This window comes from Podarcis liolepis, assembly GCF_965112155.1.
Source record: "Podarcis liolepis genome assembly, chromosome: 3".
Taxonomy (NCBI): Eukaryota; Metazoa; Chordata; class Lepidosauria; order Squamata; family Lacertidae; genus Podarcis; species Podarcis liolepis.
The window spans coordinates 113,173,653-113,199,930 of NC_139557.1; the positions used below are offsets into that span (position 1 = coordinate 113,173,653).

At 46.5% G+C, this 26,278-nt stretch overlaps 1 protein-coding gene across 3 annotated transcripts in view; it reads right to left on the reverse strand.

The window, feature by feature from the left end:
* EFEMP1 (EGF containing fibulin extracellular matrix protein 1) overlaps window positions 1-26,278 on the reverse strand; it is a 142,802-nt gene that overhangs the window by 100,482 nt on the left and 16,042 nt on the right. For all 3 annotated transcript variants that reach the window (XR_014523576.1, XM_083494641.1, XM_083494642.1), the window contains exons 4-5: window positions 21,771-21,819; window positions 18,802-19,047 (exon numbers count right to left, since the gene is read on the reverse strand). Coding sequence is in view for 2 of the 3 variants with exons in the window: in XM_083494641.1 (XP_083350767.1) it covers window positions 18,802-19,047; window positions 21,771-21,819 (295 nt within the window). In the remaining variant the exon portion in view is untranslated. The remainder of the gene's footprint in view (window positions 1-18,801; window positions 19,048-21,770; window positions 21,820-26,278) is intronic.

Here is a 26,278-nt window from a genome sequence, read left to right on the forward strand (position 1 = left end):
TCTGCACACCTTCCAGCTTGTCAATTCTACCGCATGCTTTTTTATTTACAGTGGTACCTCTGGTTGCGAACGGGATCCGTTCCAGATGCCCATTTGCAACCTGAAAAGAACGTGACCCGCATCTGTGTGGGTCACGATTCGCCGCTTCTGCGCACGTGCGTGATGTCATTTTGCGCGTCTGCACATGCGCAAGTGGCAAAACCCAGAAGTAACCCTTTCTGGTATACTTCTGGGTCACCGCGGGACGCAACCTGAAAACGCGCAACCTGAGGCAAACGTAACATGAGGTATGACTGTACGCATATAAAATCAGGAAATGATTCTGGAACCAAGTACAGTGGTACCTTGGGCTACAGACACTTCAGGTTACAAACTCCGCTAACCCAGAAATAGTACCTCAGGTTAAGAACTTTGCTTCAGGATGAGAACAGAAATCACGTGGTGGTGGCGTGGCAGCAGCCGGAGGCCCCATTAGCTAAAGTGGTACCTCAGGTTAAGAACACTTTCAGGTTAAGAACGGACCTCTGGAACGAATTAAATTCTTAACCTGAGGTACCACTGTCACACAAGACATGCAGTAGAACATGGGTAGGGAATCTCAAGTCCTCTAGGCCTCTCTTTCTGGCCCTCCGAAGTTTCCCCTGGGCCACACAACCTATCTCATAGCCACACCCCATACCCCTAATATTTTTGCCTGGCTGGAATGGGCTGCATCCAACTAACTCATGCGCAGAGGAGCACCTCAGGATTTCCCCCAGGCAATTCTTATCACTCAAGCCCTGCTCAGTGTCCCCACGTGTTTCTGCCTCTCTGTAACATGTGTCTCTTGCTTGCTTGGATAGGGGATGGAGAGGTGGGGTAGGGGGGGAGACAACTTTTGTGTGGCTGGAATGGGGCCAACTACACAGAATTTAAGAGCCATACCCATTGCCCTGCCTACTTCTGCGGCTTACCCTTGTGACAGGAGCGAGCCAGCAGAAAACCACACCAAACAAGTCAATTTTAACTCTTTACAGTGGTACCTTGGTACTCAAACACCTTGGAACCCAAACACTGCAAACCCAGAAGTAACTGTTCCAGTTTGCGAACTTTTTTCAGAAGCTGAATGTGCTCTGTTTTGAGTGTTACGCTTCCGATTTGAGTGTTATGCTGAGGTCGGTCTGCTTTTGCTATTTATTTTGCATTTTTGTGGCTTTTTTGTTTTGTTTTTGTGACTGTGTAGAGCCCAGTTCAGCTACTGATTGATTGACTGATTGTGTGACTGCAGTACATTGTTTCCTGCTTTCATTTTATGGATCAATGGTCTCATTAGATAGTAAAATTCATGTCAAATTACTGCTTTAGGGGTTGTTTTTAAAAGTTTGGAATGGATTAATTCATTTCGCATTACTTTCTATGGGAAAGCGCGCCTTGGTTTTGGAACGCTTTGGTTTTGGAATGGACTTCAGGAACGGATTAAGTTTGAGAACCAAGGTACCACTGTATTAGCAAAAAACAGGACCAGAACCGAAGTGTCAGGGCTAATGATCGCAGAAACTCATCTCCAGCAGATCTTGTCCCCAAGAAGCAGTTGCAGAGACTTGAGATCCCTACATCCCCACAGCTGCCTACGTCTCCTGTTTTTCAGTGCTTTTCTGAATTAATCTGAGACTATGCCTGCGTGATGCTAAATTCTCTGCCCTCTTCATGTGTCTCCTGGTTCTGGGAGACTAGGAGGAGGGGAGATGGTTACAGCAGGAGGGAGTGACATATGCCTCTTCACCAGCTGGACTCATCTCTGCCTCTTTGCCTCCCTCCTCTCCCTCTTCAGCTTCTGCCTCTGAGTCTGGACTGCTTTCTGCCACGGACTTCACCCACTCACCAAGCCCTGTTACCTCTTCAGTTTCCGACACCTTTTCCCCAGTCTTCTCCCTCTGATCACTCATTGTTGTCCCACCACCAATTCCCGGGCTCTGAGCCTTCTTCCCCAGCTGGTTCCACCATTTCTCTGTGTCCAGCCAGTCTGTGACACCTTGCCCATGTGGCCCCCACATGCTTATTCATGATGGCATGTGGCCCTTAGGCTGATAAATATTCCACACCCTTGTTCCAGAGCCACACAGTATTCCTAGCTCTTGAATAAACACCGGTTAGAGAGGACCAAGCATTGTGGTCCCCACCTTTAACAACATTAGGGCTGCTCCCCCTTTTTACTGGCCCTGATAGTAAAGGTAAAGGGACCCCTGACCATTAGGTCCAGTCGTGGACGACTCTGGGGTTGCAGCGCTCATCTTGCTTTATTGGCCATACAGCTTCCGGGTCATGTGGCCAGCATGACTAAGCTGCTTCCGGCGAACTAGAGCAGCGCATGGGAACGCCATTTACCTTCCTGCCGGAGCGGTACCTATTTATCTACTTGCACTGGTGTGCTTTTGAACTGCTAGGTTGGCAGGAGCAGGGACCGAGCAACGGGAGCTCACCCCATCGAGGGGATTCGAACCGCTGACCTTCTGATCGGCAAGTCCTAGGCTCTGTGGTTTAACCTACAGTGCCACCCGTGTCCCTACTGGCCCTGATACTGCATCTCTAACCACAGTCTGATGCCCAGAAAAAAAGCAGGCAAAATCCTTCTTGCCCAGTTTGCCAACTTTGGCTGGCAGCACCTCTCCAGATCCTTCCCCCCGGAAATGCCAGGGACCCACCCTGGTTTTGCATGCAAAGCGGGGGTTCCAGCCCCCTCCCCAAATGAAACATGCCAAGAGCATCCGGAGCCCCTCTCTGAAAATGTTCAGCGAGTTCTTTTCGGGCGGCTGCGAGTGCAATTTAAGTTCAAGCCCAGCTCGGTTGACAGCTATCAAAAGCAGCAGCCTTATCTCAATGAGGATATTGTTTTCCAGCTGCAGTCATGCTATCTGCTGGCAGCAGCCTCCTTTTCTGAAATCTCTACAACTCCCTGAGTAAATAAGTAGATTCCTGACACGGTTCCAACTTCCAAAATATGCCTTTGAAGGGCTCAGCCAGCAGCAGGCCGCAATGATTTCCCCACCGCCGAACATGTCCATGTGAGACTCTAAGCTCTCAGTTAGATAAGAAAGGGGACTGAGGCTTGTTCATTTTCGAAAGGAGGCAACCAGGGCCGTTTTCGAAAGATAAGAAGCCACTGAGGGACTCTGTCAGGACATGAACGGTCTGATTCACAGCGTGCATCAGCCCAGGTTGGATTAAAATAATCTGGAGGCAGCTTGGCCTCCCTTGCCCGAGTGGCTATGCTCCAGTTACACTGAATAGACTTTCTCGTTCATCCCTAATTGCAAATCACTTGGGGTCAGACAGACAGTGTCATGCCTATAAGAATGATCCTCTTAGGGAGCAGTCCTACAGCAAGACCTGCAGGGATGAGTAGGGTTAGGATACAGCAGTTTTCTGGCTGACCCAGTATGTGTGTGTGTGTGTGTGTGTGTGTGTGTGTGCACAACTAGCATAATTCCCGATCCTTAGCTCAGCTGGAGATATGCTAGCATATCTCCTTCGCTCCGAGCCCAGCTAGGTGAGGCTAAATTCCAGAACCTAAAACTATCTAACTGCGCTGCAGTGGGAAGAGAAAGCTACACGAGACGGGATTGTGGTCTGATCTGACAAAGCTATTTGTGTATCTTGATAGTCTCCAGAGGGGCAACACCTTTTCTTCTCTTTCTCGCGCAGGGCAACAGACAGGCCCACACATACCAGAGAGCTTAGGAGAGAAAGGGAAGGAGGATTTCTGCCCGGTATCGCTTCTGCCAAGTGAAACTCGCAGACGGAGTTTGGCTGGAACAACGCACACACTTTGCCCCAGGGCTATGAAATTCTGTTGACCCGGGTGCAACGGTAGAACAACGGCGTTGCCAAGGAAAACAAGCAGAAATGCATACCGCGGCACAATAGGATTCCTCCGAGCTATGACAGGGCAGGTAAGATCTGCGGAAAAGAGTGCTGTTGGCCAATGAGACAGTCCAGGGGTAGGACTCATGCTTTGCAAGCAGAAGGTCCCAGATTCTTCATTTCAGCGGCCTATTTTTCATGGAGAGAGTTGCTTTGTTGCTGCTTTTGTTAAACAACTGTTGCTTAGAAACCACGCAGTGGCCAACCTGTAAACCTTGTTTTGCCTTCTGCACAACCATGCGGATTAATTTACTAGGATCCCTTTGATGGACCTTCAAAAAATAACTCTTAAGTTCCTTTTAACTGAAGTATTTAATCTCATAGAAGAGGCAGTCTGCATTCTCTCTTGTACCAGACAAGATACCTCTTCAAAATTGGTGCTTGCTGCATGCTGTGCAGACGTGATATGAAAACAAGGCATCCAGATGAAAATGTATGCTGATGGAAACTTATTAAAATTTACAAAAGGAAGCCCTTTTTAAAAAAACACAACAACAAAAAGAACAACAACTAAGTGACTAGCCAAGTCGTACCACTTTGGACTGCAGGTGGTGGTGGAGGGGTGAAGGTCAGGATGACCAATGGAGAGCCAGGCTAAGAATCTCTGAAGCCATATTATAGAGCCATCTAAAAGCTAAAAGCACAAAGCCATTTTAGAAAGCTAAAGACTATTTCTCTTTCTCATGTTTGTCACTTTGCCACCTTTTGCAGAGGCAGCAAGCATGCAAGCTTGTGGCTGCAGCTAGCTTGCCCCTGCAGGAAGTTTGCCAGTTGAGGTTAAGCCATTTCTGAGAAACGACCCCTGACAAGCAGGACGTAGCTAACCGCCAGGGTCCAGATATAACTCTTAGGTGTGAAGTGGCTAAACCACAAGTACATTTCTTGGAAGCAGGGGGTTCAGGGGTACTTCCTGGAACTAATAAAGAGGTTAAGTAGATTATAAGCCAGTAGCGCCACCTAGTGGAATAGGCAACTTGGAACCGAAAGGACACACCAATTTATTAATTGGTTGGGCTTTAATGAATATGCATCAATGACCATAGGAAATTGTCAATCATTGGCTAAAGGGATGCCAAGGGGCTGAACTGTGCTTTGCAAAAAGGTATATAAGTTATCTGCCCCTAAGGGGGGGTGGGCATTTTCTCATTTTCCTAAAATGCACCCACATTTGCTTTTTGTCGGACAAAATCCAAATAAAAATCTTCTTCTTTAAGAAACTTTGCTGCCTGATTTTTACATTCCTGGTCTGAATGCCGAAGTCCCTTTCATTTCTGGTGCCAAAAGTGACTCGGATCAGAAGGACTTTAAGTGTCCTTAGAGACCAGGAGGCAGCTCCCTTGCCCTCTGGGCAGAGACGGCGGAGGGCCAACAGACCTCCTGGCTTCCACGTGCACACCGAACCTTTTCTTCGGAGGGGGGCAGAAGGCAACTTGACCCTCTTGCTGTATCCTGGGACAGAGGACAACGGATTTGAAGAGCCGAGGTTGGGAGGACAGGGCAGAGAACAGCCGGCTGGGGTGAGTACATGGCAACAAGCCCTGAGGGGATAGGAAATCCTCCTTTTAATTAAGGAGAAGGGAGATCCTGATCACATCTCCAGCGTGGATAGTGGCATTAAGTAGAAGGGTTGAGTCCTGACAACCACCCACGCTTTGGTATTAGGAAGGAGAGAAAGGGGGGCACAGGGTGGTTAGCGTATGGTACAACGTCTGGCGAGAGAGGCATTTTGTGCATGTATGTGTGTTAGCCCGGGGCATTCCCCTGGGGTCGTAGTAATAAGTATTCCTTGCGAAATGAATGTGTGAGTGTTTGGTGTGGGGACGCTGTACAGGGCCATACTGAAAATGGGAGGGGGGAGGCTCGAAAGGCTTGAAAGGTCCAGTAATTCCCCTTCAATGCATGTTAAACAACTTCAAGGAAGGACCAAAATCAACAAAGACCAGGGGGGACATTCTGACCAGATTCCCTATATAGACTACTGGCTGAATGTGGTAATAGAGACCCCCCCCCCCCTGGTTGAAGAAATGCAGGACTGAACATTGCAAAGTCACTCCCTCATGTCAGGTTTTGGAGAGGGAAGATGTCCAGAAGAAGTGCAGTGTTTATGGAGAAGAGTGTACAGAACAGTAAGCAGTTATTACTGCATTAACAGAGGAAAAAATAAATAAATACTTACTTTCAAGAAAAGACCATGAAACAGGATGTTGCTATAGAATTAATGTAACAGGATCTTGAGCAGACAAATGAAGGACTTAATAGATTAAACACAAGTCATTTAGAAGAGAGGTCTCAACTAATTCAAGACCTCCAGAGGCATGGAAGAGAATTTGACAACCTCAGAGAGGTTTTAGCTGAGAAAGACAAAGAAATTTCTGCTATTATTTCAAATACAAATGTGTATTCTGAGCAGATTAATATTCTGAAATGTCAGATCAAGTGCAAAGAGGATGAAATGCAAGACAGGGAAATAGTGTTGTCTAAGGCTGAAAGGGAAGTCCAGTTACTGAAAGATCTACAAACCAAAGGTGTGAACAGTGGAGGCAGAAAGCTTTCAGAACTTTCTGAACAGTTAAGTGCAATAAAATCAGAACTGGCTGAGGAAAAAAAAAAATTGAAAACGCTAGTAAAACAAAAGAGAATGAAGAATTTGTTAGGCAAAACAAAGAGACTAGCCAAACAGTTAAAGATCTTCATTCTGCAATTAAGACTTGTGATGTTACTTACAACAACAAACTCATGGAGTGTGACTCACAAATTAAATTGCTTAAAGAACAAATAAGTAAATCAGCTAAAAAATTTGCAAGAAACAGAAATAGAATGTAAGGAGGAACAGACCATCTTAAATCCCAGGTCGATGAACATATCTCTGTAAAGGAGAAATTGAACAAGTTACTAAAATTAAAAGAAAAACAAAGAACAAAGTTTTGTGAATGAACTGAAATCAGTGAAAGATTCACACAACCAGTTCACTTTACAAAATGCAAAAAAGGGGATGAAGATTTAGCTAATTTATCCAGACAACTTGCTGAACATAATGACCATCTAGAAATTGTCAAAAAGTCACTACAAGAAAAGGCAGAGATTGTGATATCCCTAAAAGACAAGCTTAAAGTTGTGGAGCAGCAGGCTTTCGCAGAATCGGAATCCCAGGCTTCAGTATTTTAGCAAAACCTCTAAATGAAGTTACCAGAGGAAGGGAAAGAGACCCCTTTGAGTGGGGACCGGCCCAACAAGAAGCCTTTGAGACTATCAAGCAATTAGATTCCACAGTGAAAGGCTGGCCACCCTGTCTGTGGGCTGTCACTGCCACCGCCACACTAGTGGAAGAAGCAGACAAGTTCATGTCTGGCCAGGAGATGCATGTGAATGTTCCCCATTCGGTTCTCACCCTTATGGAATATAAGGGGTATACAGGCTGAAACAGGCTTTGCCCAACCCATTGAGAAGTCTGCAGGCGCAGTGGAAGTTTGTGAAGCAGACGTGCCTGATGCTCTAGAGAGACCAAAGGGTCCTAAGCCGTTTTAAGGGCCAGCATTGATTCTTGGCTGTTGGCAATGCTCCAAGGGAGGAAGCCCTGGGTAGCGTGGCAGTCACTGAAGACAGCATGTCAGGCCACAGTGGCAGCCAGACCAGAGGGGGCTGGAAGCCCAGAAGGGGCTGTGGGACGCCCAGAAAGCCCAGAGGGGGCTAGAGGATGCCCAGAAAAAGTACCAAGCCCAGAGGGGGCTGAGGCTGTTTTGGGAAGCTGTTTCTACGCTTCAATAAATCTGTATGATGGACTGTGGGCTGGAGAGAGGCTGAGACCTGGGAAGAGGAAGGCAGTTACAAGTTGTTCCTCAGGCAGCAGAGCACCCAGAAGTGGGGGTGCAAGCCAGGCAAGCCGTTCCAAGAGTTCTAAGAAAGCCAAAGTCTCCAAGAGTTGTTTGTGCTCTGAGGCGAAGTCCAACAGCAAAAGGCATTGCCCTGCAATTGACAGCTGGATGCAAGGCTAAAGTCCAGAAGTTGAGACGTTACTGGAAGCAGTATGGGTCCCGAAGAGATTGCCGTGATGCACTGCAAAGGCCATGGGAGAGGCCGGGACATGGTCACTAGGAGCAACCGGAAGGCAGACAACGCAGCTCGTGAAGCAGTTTTGAAACCTCCACCAGCACTCAACGCAGCCCTCATCCCACAACTCACTCCAGACGATGTGGAACCACGCTACACACCGGAGGAACAACAGTGGGCACGCCAGGAAGGAGCAACACTCCAGGAGGGATGGTTCCGTCTACCAGAAAACCGTGTTTTTGTGCCCCAACATCTGGCTACCGTGATTGTCCACTCATCTAGGGGGTCCAGCTGCCAGAGCACACCTTGGGAGACTTTTCTATATCACTAACCTTTCTCAACTAGTTGCTGCTATATCCCAGGGGTGTGTCCTGTGCGCCAAGAACACCCCCAGACAAGGCCACCTTCCCCCACCGGGTGTACAACACGTGGGCTTTACCCCTATGGAAAGCCTGATTGTGGACTTCACTGAACTACCACCAACTAGGGGCATCAAATACCTGCTTGTGTTTGTCTGCACCCAGAGGCGTACCCCACTAGAACAGAGATACCTCGTGAAGTGTCCAAGAAACTGTTACATGAACTCATACCCCGATTTGGCCTCCGCAGAAGTATTGGCAGTGACAATGGCCCTGCCTTCATTGATAAAGTTGTACAAGAAGTGTGCAAAGCGCTGCAGATAAACTGAAGGCTACACGCAGCCTACAGACCCCAGAGTTTGGGAAAACCTGAGCGTATGAATCGCACCTTGAAGACCCACTTGGCCAAGTTGACCCAGGAGACGGGACTACACTGGATAGATGTCCTGCCCATTGCCTTGTTTCAGATTCGGAGCGCTCCAACCAAGAGACTAAGACTATGGCAGACCAACCCCTTTCGTCCGAGACATCCCCGCCAGTTTGGGGCGGGTGGGAGATCACATCACTCAGGAACAAGTGCAATTCCTGTCCCCGTGTGTGTTTGCTTCCCTTTCCAGGTACTACCTCGAGCCTACACCGTGCAGTCTCGCTGAGCCGGTCCACCAGTTCCAGCCGGGTGACAACGTGGAAGCGCAACCCCCTCATCCCTAAGTGGCGAGGCCCGTATACCGTCCTCCTCTCCATCCCAACTGCGGTGAGAGTAGCTGACGTGATTCCCTGGGTGCATCACACGCGTCTGATCATCACCTTGTGTCTGACGCTACCGGAAACGCGTTAGGCCACGGGCAACGAGATCCTGCGACTGATCATCACAAGGACTTTCACAAGGACTTTCCCCTTTTCTCTATTATGTTCTGTATTGATTTGCTCTATGTCCTATTGCCCTGACCCCACCGAGCCATACCGACCCTATTGGCCTGCGGTCCTCTGCTACGACTGGTTCGTCTTGCCAGTGGTAAGAAATGGCGTGCTCATTGGCTATTGGGAACAGGGCTTTGATGAGGTTGCCGTATTGAAACATTTCACTACCCCACTGTGGCTTCTCTTCCACACCACTGTCCAGCGCACATGGGTACTGCTCCTACGGGAAGTTGCGGAGACGGTCGAAATCTATCGAGTTCTGGACCGCTCTTGCTGTTGTGGGGGGGGGGGTAACCAACTGTCACTTGGGGGGGTAGAGCACTGTACCAACCCCATCTGGTAGACCAGGTCCTAATCTTAATCCAGGTGTTGCATGGGACGGAGCCTATCTTAATGCAAATATTGCAGGGGAGGGAGCCTGAACCAGGTGCACATTGAAATTGCTGAACAAGTGTCAGTAAATCCTGCAGCCCCACCTGTGGTTGTCGTGGTGGCTCGAGCCTCCCATAATCCCAGAAGAATACCTGGCCTGGTAACTCCACACATAATACCCTTGAATGTGGTAGGGTATTCTTGTGGCTGCATAAGGGTTGCCACCCCAGGCTTCAGCCTCCATAGGCCCTGGTCAGAGACCACGTAGGTGACCTCCACCCAGTAGGACCAGCCTTTGAACTTTACAGAGTCTATTGCCATCCCTATAGCTCCCGAGGCCTAACAGTGTATCAGTGCCAGGCGGCCACTTTTCCCTGTGTAGAGTGGGAACGTTTTGTGTGTAGACGCTGTTCACGCCTCAGTAGGGCCAGGAGTTAGAGGCCCACATGACCTGGCCGTCGTGGGCCCCCATCCCTTTGGCCTGCGGTATTGCCCTTTTTGTGGTATTTCTGTGTTGGTGGTACAGTTCTTTGTTCTGGGGCACCGAACATCCCTCGAATCAGGATGTGGATCATACCCTGCCTCCTGATGGTTCTCACCTCTCAAATGGCCACAGGGTGGAAGGAAAACACCTTCCTGAATATGACAACAGCTGTACCTAAGAGCCTGAACAGGTCTGAGTGCTACAGGCTGATTTGTACCACAAAATTAGTCTAGATGGTGCAGGTCTCCCCAGTGTATGTAGTTGAATTAGTTCTTAGCTCCCAGGTTGGTCATGGTTAAAAGAGATTTTGCTTGTGATTTTAATTCTCTTCGTTACCGTATTACTCTTATCATGCTTTTTGCCTTGCCTTATTCAGATTGTACGCCAAATGGTAAGCCGCTCAGTTAATGCAGCAACACGTACCTATATCCGGGCTCTCTATGATATTGTACCTATAGGTCCATCAAGCGAAAATGGAGAACCGTGACCGGTCAGCATTTTCGTGATGGAAAGGGGGGAATGGAGGGGTGAAGGTCAGGATGACCAATGGAGAGCCAGGCTAAGAATCTCTGAAGCCATATTATAGAGCCATCTAAAAGCTAAAAGCACAAAGCCATTTTAGAAAGCTAAAGACTATTTCTCTTTCTCATGTTTGTCACTTTGCCACCTTTTGCAGAGGCAGCAAGCATGCAAGCTTGTGGCTGCAGCTAGCTTGCCCCTGCAGGAAGTTTGCCAGTTGAGGTTAAGCCATTTCTGAGAAACGACCCCTGACAAGCAGGACGTAGCTAACCGCCAGGGTCCAGATATAACTCTTAGGTGTGAAGTGGCTAAACCACAAGTACATTTCTTGGAAGCAGGGGGTTCAGGGGTACTTCCTGGAACTAATAAAGAGGTTAAGTAGATTATAAGCCAGTAGCGCCACCTAGTGGAATAGGCAACTTGGAACCGAAAGGACACACCAATTTATTAATTGGTTGGGCTTTAATGAATATGCATCAATGACCATAGGAAATTGTCAATCATTGGCTAAAGGGATGCCAAGGGGCTGAACTGTGCTTTGCAAAAAGGTATATAAGTTATCTGCCCCTAAGGGGGGGTGGGCATTTTCTCATTTTCCTAAAATGCACCCACATTTGCTTTTTGTCGGACAAAATCCAAATAAAAATCTTCTTCTTTAAGAAACTTTGCTGCCTGATTTTTACATTCCTGGTCTGAATGCCGAAGTCCCTTTCAGTGGCGCAAGTCTTGTTGAGAAAGCTCACTGATGTCAATAATTCTCTGCGCATGAAAAACTAGGATGTTTTAAAGGGTGGCTTTTGAATAGCCTTTGCCCTGAGATGCTAGCTTCCCTGATGATGGTGGACTCCAGGTCCCATGAGCTATAGACAGCTTGGCCGGTGAGTCAAGGATGATGGGAGATGTTGACTAGCAATATCTTGAGGAGCCCAGAACCATGATACGTTAATTGAAGTGGGGGAGCACTCAGACCTGCGTTGCGAAGGAGCATTCCATGCGTAATCCGTTCTGGAACGTAATCCGTTCCAGAAGACTCTTCGACTTCCAAAACGTTCAACATCCAAGGCGCGGTTTCCGATCGGTTGCAAGAGCTTTTTGCACTCAAGCAGAAGCAGCGCCGGATGTTCAGGTTCCAAAAAACGTTCGAAAACTGGGTTTTCGTCGTTCGGGAGCCGAAACGTACAATAACTGAGGCGTTTGGGAACCGAGGTTGGAGTGCAATTGAATCCACCTCTCAAGATTAGGGTGTCAGAAGAGGCATACAGTGGTACCTCGGGTTACATACGCTTCAGGTTACAGACTCTGCTAACCCAGAAATAGTGCTTCAGGTTAAGAACTCTGCTTCAGGATAAGAACAGAAATCGTGCTCGAGCGGCGTGGCGGCAACAGGAGGCCCCATAAGCTAAAGTGGTGCTTCAGGTGAAGAACAGTTTCAGGTTAAGTACGGACCTCCGGAACGAATTAAGTACTTAACCTGAGGTACCACTGTATTTCAATATTGATAAGGGTTTTGTACCTGCCTACTCAGAAGTAAGTCCCACTGCATTCTGCAGGAATGCAGCTTTCTTTTATTACATTCTTGGAAGCTTTTGAAATGGTCAAACGGAAACAAATACAATTTTGCGTTTGAGCAGCTGACCTAACAGCAACAAGGCTTGAAATGTTTTGTTACCAGCCTTGGTTCACTTACTGATTCCAAGGAAAATCCTTCTCCCACTCCCGTCAAATGGCTGCAGGTTTGCACAAGAAATACACTAATGAGCTTGAAATTTAAATTTCATCACCACGGGAGCTAATTTGTTTTGGCAGATAAGGAATGCCAGGTACTTAATTTATTATTATTATTATTTCTGCCGGGCAACGTTTTTCCTCTCCAGCTATATATAATTATATGGGAACGGATTCACTCCATGCTAATATCTGAAGAGAGCTTGAAGGCCCAATCAAAGAACTGTACAGTGGTACCTCGGGTTACATACGCTTCAGGTTACATACGCTTCAGGTTACAGACTCTGCTAACCCAGAAATAGTGCTTCAGGTTAAGAACTTTGCTTCAGGATGAGAACAGAAATCGTGTTCCGGTGGCGCAGCGGCAGCAGGAGGCCCCATTAGCTAAAGTGGTGCTTCAGGTTAAGAACAGTTTCAGGTTAAGAACGGACCTCCGGAACGAATTAAGTACTTAACCTGAGGTACCACTGTAGATGAATCATAGTTAAGCAGTTTCTGGGCCTATCTTGTGGTACAATCCTACACACGTCCACTCAGAGTTAAGACCCACTGAATTTAGTGGGACTAACTCCCAGGAAATGTGTATAGGACTGCAGCTATAGATAGGGAAGGGCCAAAGCTCATTGGGAGAGCATTTGCCTTGCACGCAGAATGCCTCATGCTCAATCCTCACCATCTGGGAAAAGTCTCACGCATTTGCGCAGCCGACACATCATACCAGCAATCTTTCTCTCTAGCCCTCCAGTATAATTCCATCTTTCTTCAGTCTCGGAGCGCTGTTGCTTATGTAAGCAAAATGGCATGGCCCACACCTGAGAAGAAGGTACTAGTGCGCTTGGGAGAACCGCAAGGTTTGCAGAAGTTAAAAAAAAATCTTCAGCAAAAATAAAATAAATGCTCTGATGATGAAATCCCTTCCTTTCCCCATATCATTCCGATACGGACTGAGCATGCTCAGTGGCAACAGAACATGGACTGACTGTTGAAGCCACTAGAATCCGGAACTTTCTAGGCAGGGGACTAAAGTCAACAGCAAAGCAACCCCGACTTACCAAACATGACTCTTAATGGAATACCGACACTACAAACTCATAGACCAGTCTTTTCTCAACCCTGGATGTTGTTGGACTACAACTCCCATCATCTCTGACCAGTGGTCTTGCTAGCTACGGATGATGGGAGTTGTAGTCCAACAACATCCGGGGACCCAAGGTTGAGAAAGGCTGTTGTAGATGTTTTATATCATTGTAACTGCCATAGCTGCCCCTGGCCTGCCTTCCCCTCATTCTTTAACAGATACTACTTGGTGATGGTTTTCTATTAGGGCCAAACACACGCACCTTTCCCATTTTGTTAACGAGATTTTTTGACTGCATTATAGAATGAAATCCTTGTCAATTTCATGTTAATTATTGCCAATTAACACTTTAACTTATAAAAAACCGAGACTCTTAATGCATGTTGCTTCCCCTGTGTCCTTTGCTTCAAGCCTATGTCCTTTGTGCTGCCGAATTACACGTGACGACAAGCGGATATTTCCACACTATACTTAACAATGGGGGAAGCCACTTCTATCATGGTTCGAACTCAACGGCATGGCAGCAAATAAAACACAAAAATGTTAATTGGTACAGAAGCCATTTTATAATCACCACATGGAGGCCAAGCTGCTCAATCACTCTATAATTTGCAAATCCCTTTTGTATTTTTAGTTCAGTCAAAACATAACATTGCACGAGGTAAAGTGGAACTCTTCGGGATATAAGCATACTTCCTTAACATACCTTTCCAGAATATCTTCACATTTTTTCTCTGCTCATCCACTTAAAATTACGAGAATATCTGTGATGGCCTGGGATTCGGACTCGGACACTGAACCTGAGGAATCCCAGCCTGCACAGGAGTCCCCGCCTCCAGAACCAGCTGAGCCAGGGCTGGGGCTTGAGCCTGAAGGGTCCTCACCTGTGCTGGGTCCTCAGGTGCAGGCACTAGCTGAGTCTGCTCTGGCTCCTGAGGTGATGGAGGACCCATTGCCTGCAGGTGCTCCACTCTCAGCCCTGTCAGGGGAAGCTGAGGTTGCCTCTGGGTCCGGCAACCCTCCAGCCTCTCCTGAGCTACAGAGGCTCAGGGCAGAGAGACGGAGGGAACTAAGTTCCTGCAGGAGGAGTGCTCGCCTCCAGGCCAGGAGAGGTGAATCACCTGTGGACCGGGGCCACCCTATGCCTCTGGGCAGATAAAAGCCAGCCAGCCCCAGTCCCAGGTTGTGGGAGCAACACTGTTGGTAGCCTGTTTCTGCCTGAGCTCCTGACCTCACCCAACTCCCTGCCTTGGACCCGGCTTCAGCTTTGACGGACTGCCTCCATACTGCACCCTCGACCTTGGACTGGACTCGGACCTCACCGCACGGTTAACCCTCGGGACCAGCACAATATCCAACCGTTACAAGCCATCTATAAAGAAAGCGAATCGGGGACAACTGAACCCTTTTCAGACTTGAGCCATGCAAAACTTCTCTCTACGTGATGGACTGCAACGTTTCTGCAGGCTGTCATCAGCTAGCCTGTCAAACCATTGGCTGAGCTGCTGTGAAGTCATGGGGTTACTTCCACAACTAACAGTTTAGTCTGAAGTTGCCACGCTATTTGTCCACTTGTGAAATGAGGAATCCATCTGATGTGCAACTGTCTATTGTGAAGAAAGCGCGACTGAAGCTTTCAAGGGCTCCTGCACTTTTAATTAAAGGTTACCTATTTGCAGGTCCTGTTTTGTTGCTTCCCCTTAAGCCTGACTAGAGGATTTGTGAACAGGAACAGGAAGTGGCGTGGGGAAAATTAAGAGAAATAATCTAGCTAACCGACTATTCACCACAGATTCTCTACTCAATCTCAAGAGGAGGCAATAAAACGGGTAGGCCCTGCAAACAGGAAACTTTTAATTAAAGGCACAGGAGTCCTCAAAAGCTTCAGTAGAGTTTCTTTGTACTGGACAGGCTTATGCTGCCATTGCACATCAGATTGGCTCTCCATTTAAAGCATCTTAGGCAGGGAAATCTATTTTCTCAGTGTCTGCTAAGCTGATCCTTTTAATTGAAGCTGCCAAGGCCTGATCTAGGGATCTTCCGCACGGCTTTGCCACTGATTTCCCTGTATGTTCCCTCCCCAGATTAGCAATTGCACTTTGCTAGTGAGCTATATCCTCACGCCCCCCCCCAGCTCTGATCCTTTGGTCAGAGATCCAGTCTGAAGCTTGCCAGCATTTCAAACAAGCTAGCTAATGAACAACATTTGCATGAGTGTACACCCACCACTCCCCAGGATAAAATTCCCAGGATGTTAGCAATGGTAATTCCCTTTTTAATTTTTTTTTTTTTGCACAATCAGGAATGGGGCTTGCAGCAATCCTGTAAACTCTGGAGGCTGTTTCTCATTGTGTTTGTTTGTATAAATAGTTTACTTTAACATCTGTTCCTCCAGCGCATATCATTTTTGTGAAAGAAACGACCTGGAGCCAAATTCTGCTTTTGATTCATAAACACTTGTTCTAAGGCTAACCAGTGAGGGATCCAAGTGCACGTCAGCAAAGCAATCTTCCAAGATTTGGGCTATTGATTTTTCTTTTCTTTTTAATTCTCTGGCTTCAAGAGAGAGAGAGAGAGAGAGAGAGAGAGTCCTTTCTATCTAATTATATTAAATAGTGGTTTAAATGGTCATAATCGAGACAAGCTGTATGAAATAGCTGTAGTTCCTTTCTCGGTATTCATAGAGGCAGCGCCAACCTCATTTACCAACAAACACGTCACTCTCAAATTAAGTTACCATTAATGGAATCTCTCGTGGGGTTTATTTTATGAATCATAATATAAACATGTTGGAAGGAATCCTTACCCTAGAAAAGCCATTGACCAAACCACCACTGATTTCCACAGACCTCAAGCTTCTTCTGCCCTGGCCAAAGGATGTGAGGGGCTCAAATACAATGCTCTTTACATCACAGTTGATAAATAAGCAACAATGTGTTATAGGACAGTCCCGCGCAACCAGTGAATGTCCAATATATACGCTACTTCCTAGATTATGTAGTACAAGTGTGCCTTGCAACAAAATCAGAGAATCAAAGAATTGTAAAGTTGGAAGGGACCATAAGGGTCATCTAGTCCAACCCCCTGCAATGCAGGAATCTCAACTAAAGCATCCATGATGGATGGCTGTCTAACCTCTGCTTAAAAACCTCCAAGGAAGGAGAGTCCACAACCTCCAAAGGGAGTCCATTCCATTGTTGAACAGCCCTCACCACCAGAAAGTTCTTCCTGATGTTTAGTCGTAAACTCCTTTCTTGTAACTGAAGCCATTGGTTTGGATCCTATCCTCCCGAGCTGGAGAAAACAAGCTTGCTCCACCCTCTGTGTGACAGTCCTTTAGATATTTGAAGATTGTGGGTTAAACCACAGAGCCTAGGACTTGCCGATCAGAAGGTCGGCGGTTCAAATCCCCGCAATGGGGTGAGCTCCCGTTGCTCGGTCCCTGCTCCTGCCAACCTAGCAGTTTGCAAGTACGTCAAAGTGCAAGTAGATAAATAGGTACCACTCTGGCGGGAAGGTAAACGGCATTTCCGTGTGCTGCTCTGGTTCTCCAGAAGCGGCTTAGTCATGCTGGCCGCATGACCCAGAAGCTGTACGCCGGCTCCCTTGGCCAATAAAGTGAGATGAGCGCCGCAACCCCAGCGTGGACCTAATGGTCAGGGGTCCCTTTACCCTTTACCTTTATCATATCTCCTGTCATTCTCCTGTTATCCAGGATATACATACTCAAGTCCCTCAATTGTTTCTCCTAAGACTTGGCTTCTAGGCCCTTGATCATCTTGGTTACCCTCTTCTGCAGTAGATCCTCACCACATTAACAGGAATTCACCTACTCAAGGTTCTAGCCAGCCAGCAGTGACTCCCTGGGATAGCGAACCAGCTTCAGCTGATTAGCCAGCTGCATCCCTACACAGAGATAGTCTACTCTGATAAAGTCCAGCTTAAAAGGTAAAGGTAAAGGGACCCTTGACCATTAGGTCCAGTCGTGACTGACTCTGGGGTTGTGGCACTCATCTCGCTTTATTGGCCGAGGGAGCCAGCGTACAGCTTCCGGGTCATGTGGCCAGCATGACTAAGCCGCTTCTGGCGAACCAGAGCAGTGCACGGAAACACCGTTTACCTTCCCGCCGGAGCGGTAGCTATTTATCTACTTGCACTTTGACGTGCTTTCGAACTGCTAGGTGGGCAGGAGCAGGGACCAAGGAACGGGAGCTCACCCTGTTGCGGGGATTCGAACCGCTGACCTTCTGATCGGAAGCCCTAGGCTCTGTGGTTTAGACCACAGCACCACCTGCGCCCCTAACCTCCAGCTTAGACTACTAATATATGTGGGGCTGCCTCTGAAGGAAGTTTGGAAGTGCAGCTTGGCTAGAGTGCAGCTGCTAGGCTGGTAACTGGGACTAAGGGCTGCGAGCATATTAGGCCAGTGTTTTGCGAACATGTAGTGGCAAACTGATCCATTTCCAGGGTTGATTCAAAATGCATTTAAAAATGCATAATTTTATCCTGTATAGGAACGTAGGAAGCTGCCTGATACCAAGGTAGATCTGGAGATGTTGGGAGTTGAACCTGTGACCTTCTGCTTGACAGGCAAAATGCTCTACCACTGAGCGACAATCTAAACTTATCCTAAATACCGGTATGTGCTATGAGGAAGATGTACTTTCAGATAAAATAAATTCAACAATGCATCTTTTGCAAGAAGAATTTTGTTTAAAATGTGTATTTAGATACAAATTTTCATGCACATTGGAAAAAGGAGGAATTTGCAGATTAAGGCAGGAATACGACAATCTGACTTCAGAATGGGCAGGTGCCAAAACCGACGGAGAGCAGAAATAAGCTGACCCAGTTCTCACTACAACCTCATGCCTTTCTTCTGAATTACTTTCTCTGATATAAGCCACTAAGGCTACATTACTTGCCCTTCCTGTTATTCTCTACTACACAGCAGGGGCAAACAGATAAGCACAAGTCCCCCCCTTGCTTCAATTTTGCTGGCATAAGTCCATGTTTCTTGCTGATTTTTTTTTTGGAAAGAATGCATGACAACTCCACATTTAAACCGCGTACATTATTACATGCATTTGTGTACGTATTCCCCACCACTCCCCTCAAAATAATAATAATAATAAATTAATTCAATGCACTTTCTCCTAAAACACATATTTGAACATGCATATCAATTGTGGTATTTTTGGGTATGTGCATGTTATGCGCACCGAAATGGCATAGCAAAATCTGGCTAAGGGTGCAATTCGACCTGTTTTGTTCCAATCAACAACTGAGTTCAGGATGGTTGAACTGGGCCAATCTGGTGCGGAAAGGGGGCCAAATGAATCCCACCCCCTCCCTGATACAGGGATGTAAAGTCTGGCATAAGATGACTTCCTTACCTTGGCACACGTTGTGATCGCTGGCTTCAAACCCGGCCGCGCACTGTATCCCCGGGACAGTCCTTCGAGCTATGGCATTGCCGTTTCGGCCATTAGGCACAGGCACGGGTTCAGGCGCAGGTTGCTCTTGACCATTGTTGACGATAATCTGAGCCGTTCTGGGCAGGCAGAGGTATCCTCCGAAGTGGTTCACGCATTTCATCCCACCTTTGCATGCGTCGTGCACGATTTCACATTCGTCGATATCTGCGGTCAGAAACAAGGCGAAGGTGAGCACCAAAACGGCAGCATCCTCCTGCCTCAGATGCAGGCGAGTGTCTCAGGCAGGCGGCAGGTGTGAGAATGTTATCAGCACTTCCACGTGGAAAGAAAAGGTAGGGGAAGAGGCAAAGACAGGGGAAGAGGCAGCGACAGTAAGAGCTGTTCGACAGTGGAATTTGCTGCCAAGGAGTGTGGTGGAGTCTCCTTCTTTGGAGGTCTTTAAGCAGAGGCTTGACAACCATATGTCAGGAGTGCTCTGATGGTGTTTCCTGCTTGGCAGGGGGTTGGACTCGATGGCCCTTGTGGTCCCTTCCAACTCTATGATTCTATGATTCTATGATTCTAACATAATAATAATAATAATAATAATAATAATAATAATAATAATAATTTATTCTTTATACCCCGCCCATCTGGCTGAGTTTCCCCAACCACTCTGGGCAGCTTCCAATCAAGTGTTAAAAACAATACAGCATTAAATATTAAAAACTTCCCTAAACAGGGCTGCCTTCAGGTGTCTTTTAAAGAGAAGATAGCTGCCTATTTCCTTCACATCTGAAGGGAGGGCGTTCCACAGGGCGGACGCCACTACCGAGAAGGCCCTCTGTCTGGTTCCCTGTAACTTCACTTCTCGCAATGAGGGAACCGCCAGAAGGCCCTCGGTGCTGGATCTCAGTGTCCGGGCTGAACGATGGGGGTGGAGACGCTCCTTCAGGTATACTGGACCGAGGCCGCTTAGGGCTCTAAAGGTCAGCACCAACACTTTGAATTGTGCTCGGAAACGTACTGGGAGCCAATGCAGATCTCTCAGGAACGGTATTATATGGTCCTGGGTGAAACAGAAAGGTGCTCCTCCACTCACTGCTAACCGGGGTTGCATGACTACAGCATCTGCCAATTATTTTTTTTCATTGATTTTCCAAATTATTACAAGTAAAACCAAATTAATTCAATCTAATATTTCCAAAACCGGTTTCCCGCTCTCGTTACATGTCCAAGATGTACCCCCAACTGCTGCATCAGTTTTCACTTAGTCTCTAGTTGACATCTCTTCACAACTGAGCCAGTGTGGTGTAGTGGTTAAGAGCGGTGGACTCGTAATCTGGTGAACCGGGTTCGCTTCCCCGCTCCTCCACATGCAGCTGCTTGGGCCAGTCACACTTCTCTGAAGTCTCTCAGCCTCACTCACCTCACAAAGTGTTTGTTGTGAGGGAGGAAGAGAAAGGAGATTGTTAGTCACTTTGAGACTCCTTAGGGTAGTGATAAAGTGGGATATCAAAGCCAATTGCCAGTAATATTTTCGATCAGCTGCCCCTTTACAGTGACTACGGCAGGAGTCAGCAAACATTTTCAGCAGGGGGCTAGTCCACTGTCCCTCATACCTTGTGGGGGGCTGGACTATATTTTGCAAAAAAAAATTAAAATTGAACAAATTCCTATGTCCCACAAATAACCCAGAGATGCCTTTCAAACAAAAACACACATTCTACTCATGTAAAAACATGCTGATTCCCGGACTGTCTGCAGGCTGGATTTAGAAGGCAATTGGGCCGGACACCCACCCCCAGCCACGGGAGATGTGGGAAGTGGCGGCAGCAGTGATATCTCACGAGAGTTCCGCAAAATCTCACGAGATATTGCCATAATCTGCTGCCACTGCTTTGCTTTGCTTCTCTGGCAGCAGCGACAGGGGCTGGCAGAGTTTGTGCAGGACGACTGGCCACTCCCCTGTGTCAGGGACTGGGCAGAGGAGGAAGGGTAAAGACTGCCTCCCCATCCTGACCCTTCCAGGGAGGAGGAAGAGAAAGATAGTAGAGATTTACAACAGGGGTTTGAGGCAGGTCACAGCTCAGAGGCAGATGAGGGGGAAAGCTGGGAAATCATGGGAGAGCCAGAGCAACACCTGGCTGACACAAGAAAGCATCCCAGACTCTCTATCTCCCAGAACCCGGCGAGCCTTAAAGGTAGGAGAGCAAAGAGCTCAAAGACAGAGAGCATGTAGCAGAACCCGCAGAAGTGATGAATGAGGAAGTGGAAGAGACGGGGTGTGGGGTGGAGATTCACTTGCGACAATGCCATTATCCAAGAGGCTGGGTTCTATAGCCTCTCTCTGTAAAGACTGAAACAAAAAAAGACGGTAAGAAACTTTCCTTATCTTTATACTTTCCTGGGCAACATCCTTGGATCCTCAGTCCACCTCATAGGGAGAGGGGAATTAGATGTGTGAGAAGTAGACAGCTAAGCCAATTGCATGTGCAACGCTCAACCATTATTGAGCTCTGCATTACCCTCCTAAATGACTGCTGTCCATGCTGTTGAATGGGAATGTTCCATGATGCACTCTTTAAAGATAACGGGTGCTTTCAACGAATGGCATGAATGTGACTATAACCCAACAAGATCTGAAGAGCACCGTGTTGGCTATCGCTGCAGTAAACGGATCATTCTCACTGCCCCGGAAGGAAATATCAATGATGAAGAATGCAAATCTGTGCTGGAGAGAAACTGATAGAGTGGATGCGATTCCAAAAACCAGAATACGGCCACAATGTTTGTGCTCCCTCCCATGCTTTCTCCATAGTCTCTGCACTGGAAAAGACTAAGGAGATAATCCCACTATGCAGACAGAATTCTCAATAGTTCAAGCTCAGGATTCCTTTTAGCAGATATAAATACATCAATGTGCCGCTTGCTACAGTTTACTGTACCTTTGCATCGCTGCATGACGGGATCCCATTCGTAACCGTCTGTGCATTGCTGCATGTAAAACAAAGAAAACCAATTAGCACAATCAAAATGAAAATATGAATTAATATATTTTCTGCTGTTAAGATCAGGCCCCAGTTTTATGGAGCTCTCAGGAAAGAGACTTGCCTCTCTCCCCAGGGCTCACATTACTTTTTACAATTGCTGATCCATCGTCACTGAGGGCCTCCTTGTTGGCTTTTTTGCAGTATAGTGACGCTGCAGAGAGCTTGCTGGGGAGATCATGCATTAAAAAGAAAGGACTCAAAAATAACTTAAAGAAGGTTTTAATAAGAAAAACAAAAACTCCATTAACACTAAATATATTAACAAACCAAACCAGACCCAACCACCAACCCATCCCCCAGGGTAATGGGAGAGCTAGGTGCTGCTCCTTATATACTCTACCCAGATGCTGACACACCTTAATCAAATACAACTCAGCAGCACCTGCTATGTTACACAGCTGTAAAGCTGGGTCTCGTTATCTTGCTCTGGCCCTTGCTCTGGCCCCTTAAAGACATACACATGGAGTGGAACAATGATGAACCTTTACATTTAAAGAAACCATTCAACATTTCCCCTGCGGTTCATCATTGTGGAACAAAAACATAAAACATACTTTGTACATGTTTTTCATGTGTAACCTTTGGAAGTGCTTCTTGTAAACTGCAACCTATAATGTTTGGTATGTTTAAGGTACATTACCACTCTCTTAAGAGCAGAGAAACATTGTGTAGTGGGCTTTTCTACATTGTGATGCATCTTTTAACAAAAGCTTAACTGCTTCATATTTTACACTTGGTGAATAACACAAATCATAATCTTCGCCTGGAATTTGTTGAAAGCCCCTAGCAACTAGTCTTGCCTTGTACCTTACAACTTCATTTTTGTCATTCATTTTAACTCTATAAACCCATTTTGAATCAATAAGTCTCATATCTGGGGTTTGTGGTACAAGAGACCAAGTGTTATGCTCTTTTAAAGAAGCTATCTCAGAGTTCATAGCTTTATACCAACTTACAGCTTGGTGCATAGGTAAATTCTGAACATCACTGTAGCTTTTTGGCTCAAAAACCGCCTTATTGGCATACACAGTATTAAAATGTTCATCTGCGAAACGTTGTGGCTTCTGCCTCTTTCTATCTGAACGTCTCAGTCCGGAAGGAGAGTCAGACTCCTCAGACTTAATGGGACTAAGTGAACTACTAGTTTCGGGTTGTAAATAATCATTGTCAGACTGAAGAGGTGCCTGTAGGCTAAGCTCACGGTCAGAAAACTCAAGAGAATCTAACCTCCCCTCAGGTGCCTGTGACTTTAAGTCAAACAAATTATCAGATTCAACAGGCTTTTTGTCTTTCCCCATTAATTCAGAAGCACCATTTTCTCCTGCTGCTGCTGCTGCTGCTTCTTCCTCTTCTTCCTCAGTATCATTTATACCATCAGTATCTTGGAAAACAGCAACCCCATTCCAATTTACAGTTTGTATCATGCTTCTGGTAATATGAAATTTGCCAGTTGCTGGTATGTAAATTCTGTATGCCCCCTGCTGGTAGCCCATTAATTTTCCCTGAACACTACGTTCACCCAATTTCTGCTTAGCAGGATAATGCATAATTACATCTGAACCCCAAATACGTAGGTATTTCAGATTAGGGCGTTTTTTAAACAGCTTCTCATAGGGGGTGACATCTAAACCAGAATGATAACTGCGATTTCTAACATAACAAAAGGCATGGAGCGCTTCAGCCCAAAAGTCTTTGGGCAGATTAGCATCGTGCAGATAAGTTTTAACCCCTGCCTGCAGGTCACGCTGCACAACTTCAACAAGCCCATTTTGCCAGGGACTTCGGGGGCAAGATAACTCATGAGTAGTCCCCTGCGCTTCCAGGAATTTCTCAAAATCTTCAGAAACAAATTCCCCACCCCAGTCAGAAAACAGGTTCTTAATAGGTTTGTTAAAATGCGTTTTTACCCAGTTGCAAAAAACCTTGTACTTCTCAAATGCTTGGGACTTCTCAGCTATTGCATAAGTCCAACAATATCTACTATACTGGTCTATCAGGGTAAGCCAGTACTTTGAACCTCCTAATGATGGTGGGAGTGGCCCAACTAAATCACAATGTACACGCTCAAATGGCTCAGTTACTTTCCTATCTGAGCACCTACCCTTGCGTGCAACCTTAATCTTATTCTTGCAACAGGATAGACACTGCATAAAGAATTTACATGGTTTTAAGTTGAGGCCATTGACAATATTCTTTGTCTTAATTACATCAGCAAAATTCAGGTGTCCCAGAATTCTGTGCGCCATGTGGACACACCCAGAATGTGGCCTTACATTCCTCAACCCCTGGCTTGACTGTGCTACTGTGCAATTTATAGGCGATTGTGAGTAGGTTCGAAAATACAGTCTATATAAACCATCAGATTCCCGGGCATACAATAGACGTTTGTTCCCCTCGAAAAACTCACACATTGACTTTAAGAAACGCACAGTTATGCCTTGACGGGCAAAGCACCTTACTGATAATAAATTGTCCATTGACGGGCAGTAAATGCAGTTCGCTATTGTAATGTTTAAAGAGTCAAGTTTAACAGTACCCCTGCCAAGCGACTGCAGGACTTGTGAATTGGCTAAATGTACATTACCAATTTCCTCTTCGAAAGAAATAAACAAGCTTCGATCATTGCAAACGTGCTGCGATGCTCCTGAGTCGATAACAAAAGACTTCCACTTGGCATCTTTAATTCTTTTACGATCTTTAGTCCGAGCGTGAAAAGCTCGCGGCTCGTTTCTGTCTCTACTATACGATGCTGGCTGCTGGGCTGACGACCGTGATTGACGAACAGAAACAGGCTTGGGAGTACTTTGCTTTCTTTTGGATCTGCAGTCCCTTGCAAAATGTCCTTGCTTATTGCAGAACCAACAACGCGTTGCAGCTTTAAATGCAGTTGTATCACCACAGGTTTGCATATGGCGTTCCTCATTCTTTCTGGAAACAGGAGTGCTTATGGCACAAGCCTCCCTTCTATCCAACTCGCCCATTAATCTTGCCGTTACCCCTTCCACAGTTAATTGTGCTGGTGGAACGGCAGATATCTGGCTAGCTATACCATCAAAGTCCTCATTAAGGGAACAAAGGATGATAAAAACATACTGAATATCAGGTACCTCCATGTCCCTTCGAATTAACTCGCCGCGTATTGCCTCCAGACGTCTCAAGTGTGCTGCCAAATCACCACCAGGCTGCAACTTCGTCTGGTACAACTGCTTGAAAAATGTCAATGCAGACGCTGACTCTTTTCTAACATGCACTGCTGCAAGACTGTCCCACATTTCTTTGGCAGTTTTCTTATTTCTTATATAGACTACTTGCTGGTCGCTGACTGCCAAATTAATTATCGCCCTGGCTTTTGCATCTCCTTTCGACCAAGCATTAGTTACAGGGTCAGGAGGGTCATCAGTTACATAGGTCCATACTTCTCTAGAGGTCAAAAGCGCCTCCACCCGAAAAGACCATAAACTATAGTTCTCATCTGTTAGCTGTGGGAAGACCAGAGCCTTCTCAGCTTCAGGAACCCGGTCAACCATTCTGGAACTCTTCCAGACCCACAAAAACTACGCTAACAGGAGAAGGAGTTTTCAAACCTTTCTCAGAGTCCAAAAATATGCAGTCATCCACTCAGCAGCTGGGCCCATAACCAAAGATGTTGGCTTTTTTGCAGTATAGTGACGCTGCAGAGAGCTTGCTGGGGAGATCATGCATTAAAAAGAAAGGACTCAAAAATAACTTAAAGAAGGTTTTAATAAGAAAAACAAAAACTCCATTAACACTAAATATATTAACAAACCAAACCAGACCCAACCACCAACCCATCCCCCAGGGTAATGGGAGAGCTAGGTGCTGCTCCTTATATACTCTACCCAGATGCTGACACACCTTAATCAAATACAACTCAGCAGCACCTGCTATGTTACACAGCTGTAAAGCTGGGTCTCGTTATCTTGCTCTGGCCCTTGCTCTGGCCCCTTAAAGACATACACATGGAGTGGAACAATGATGAACCTTTACATTTAAAGAAACCATTCAACACTCCTGAGTTAGGATAACACTAGGGTGGGTGGGAGGGAAATCAGTTTGCAAATTGGAAAAAATGTTCTGATGCCCTAGAGGGGAATCTAACTTAGTATGTTCTTTAATTTGTGTTCAGTGAACGAAACTTGAAAAGTTCCCACTGCCAAGCTTGCGCAACATTTTATTTGCAATCCCCATCCATTCATTGTTGCAGTGAACTTATGAAACAAAAGCATTTTCCACAGGAAAATAAAGCACTGCCTTTCCCCGCATGTCACCTCACTGGAGGGACTGCTGAGGCCATACCTGCACCGCCCAATTAAAATCATTCTCTAGCTTGAGTAAAAAGGTAAAGGGACCATTAGGTCCAGTCGTGGTCAACTCTGGGGTTG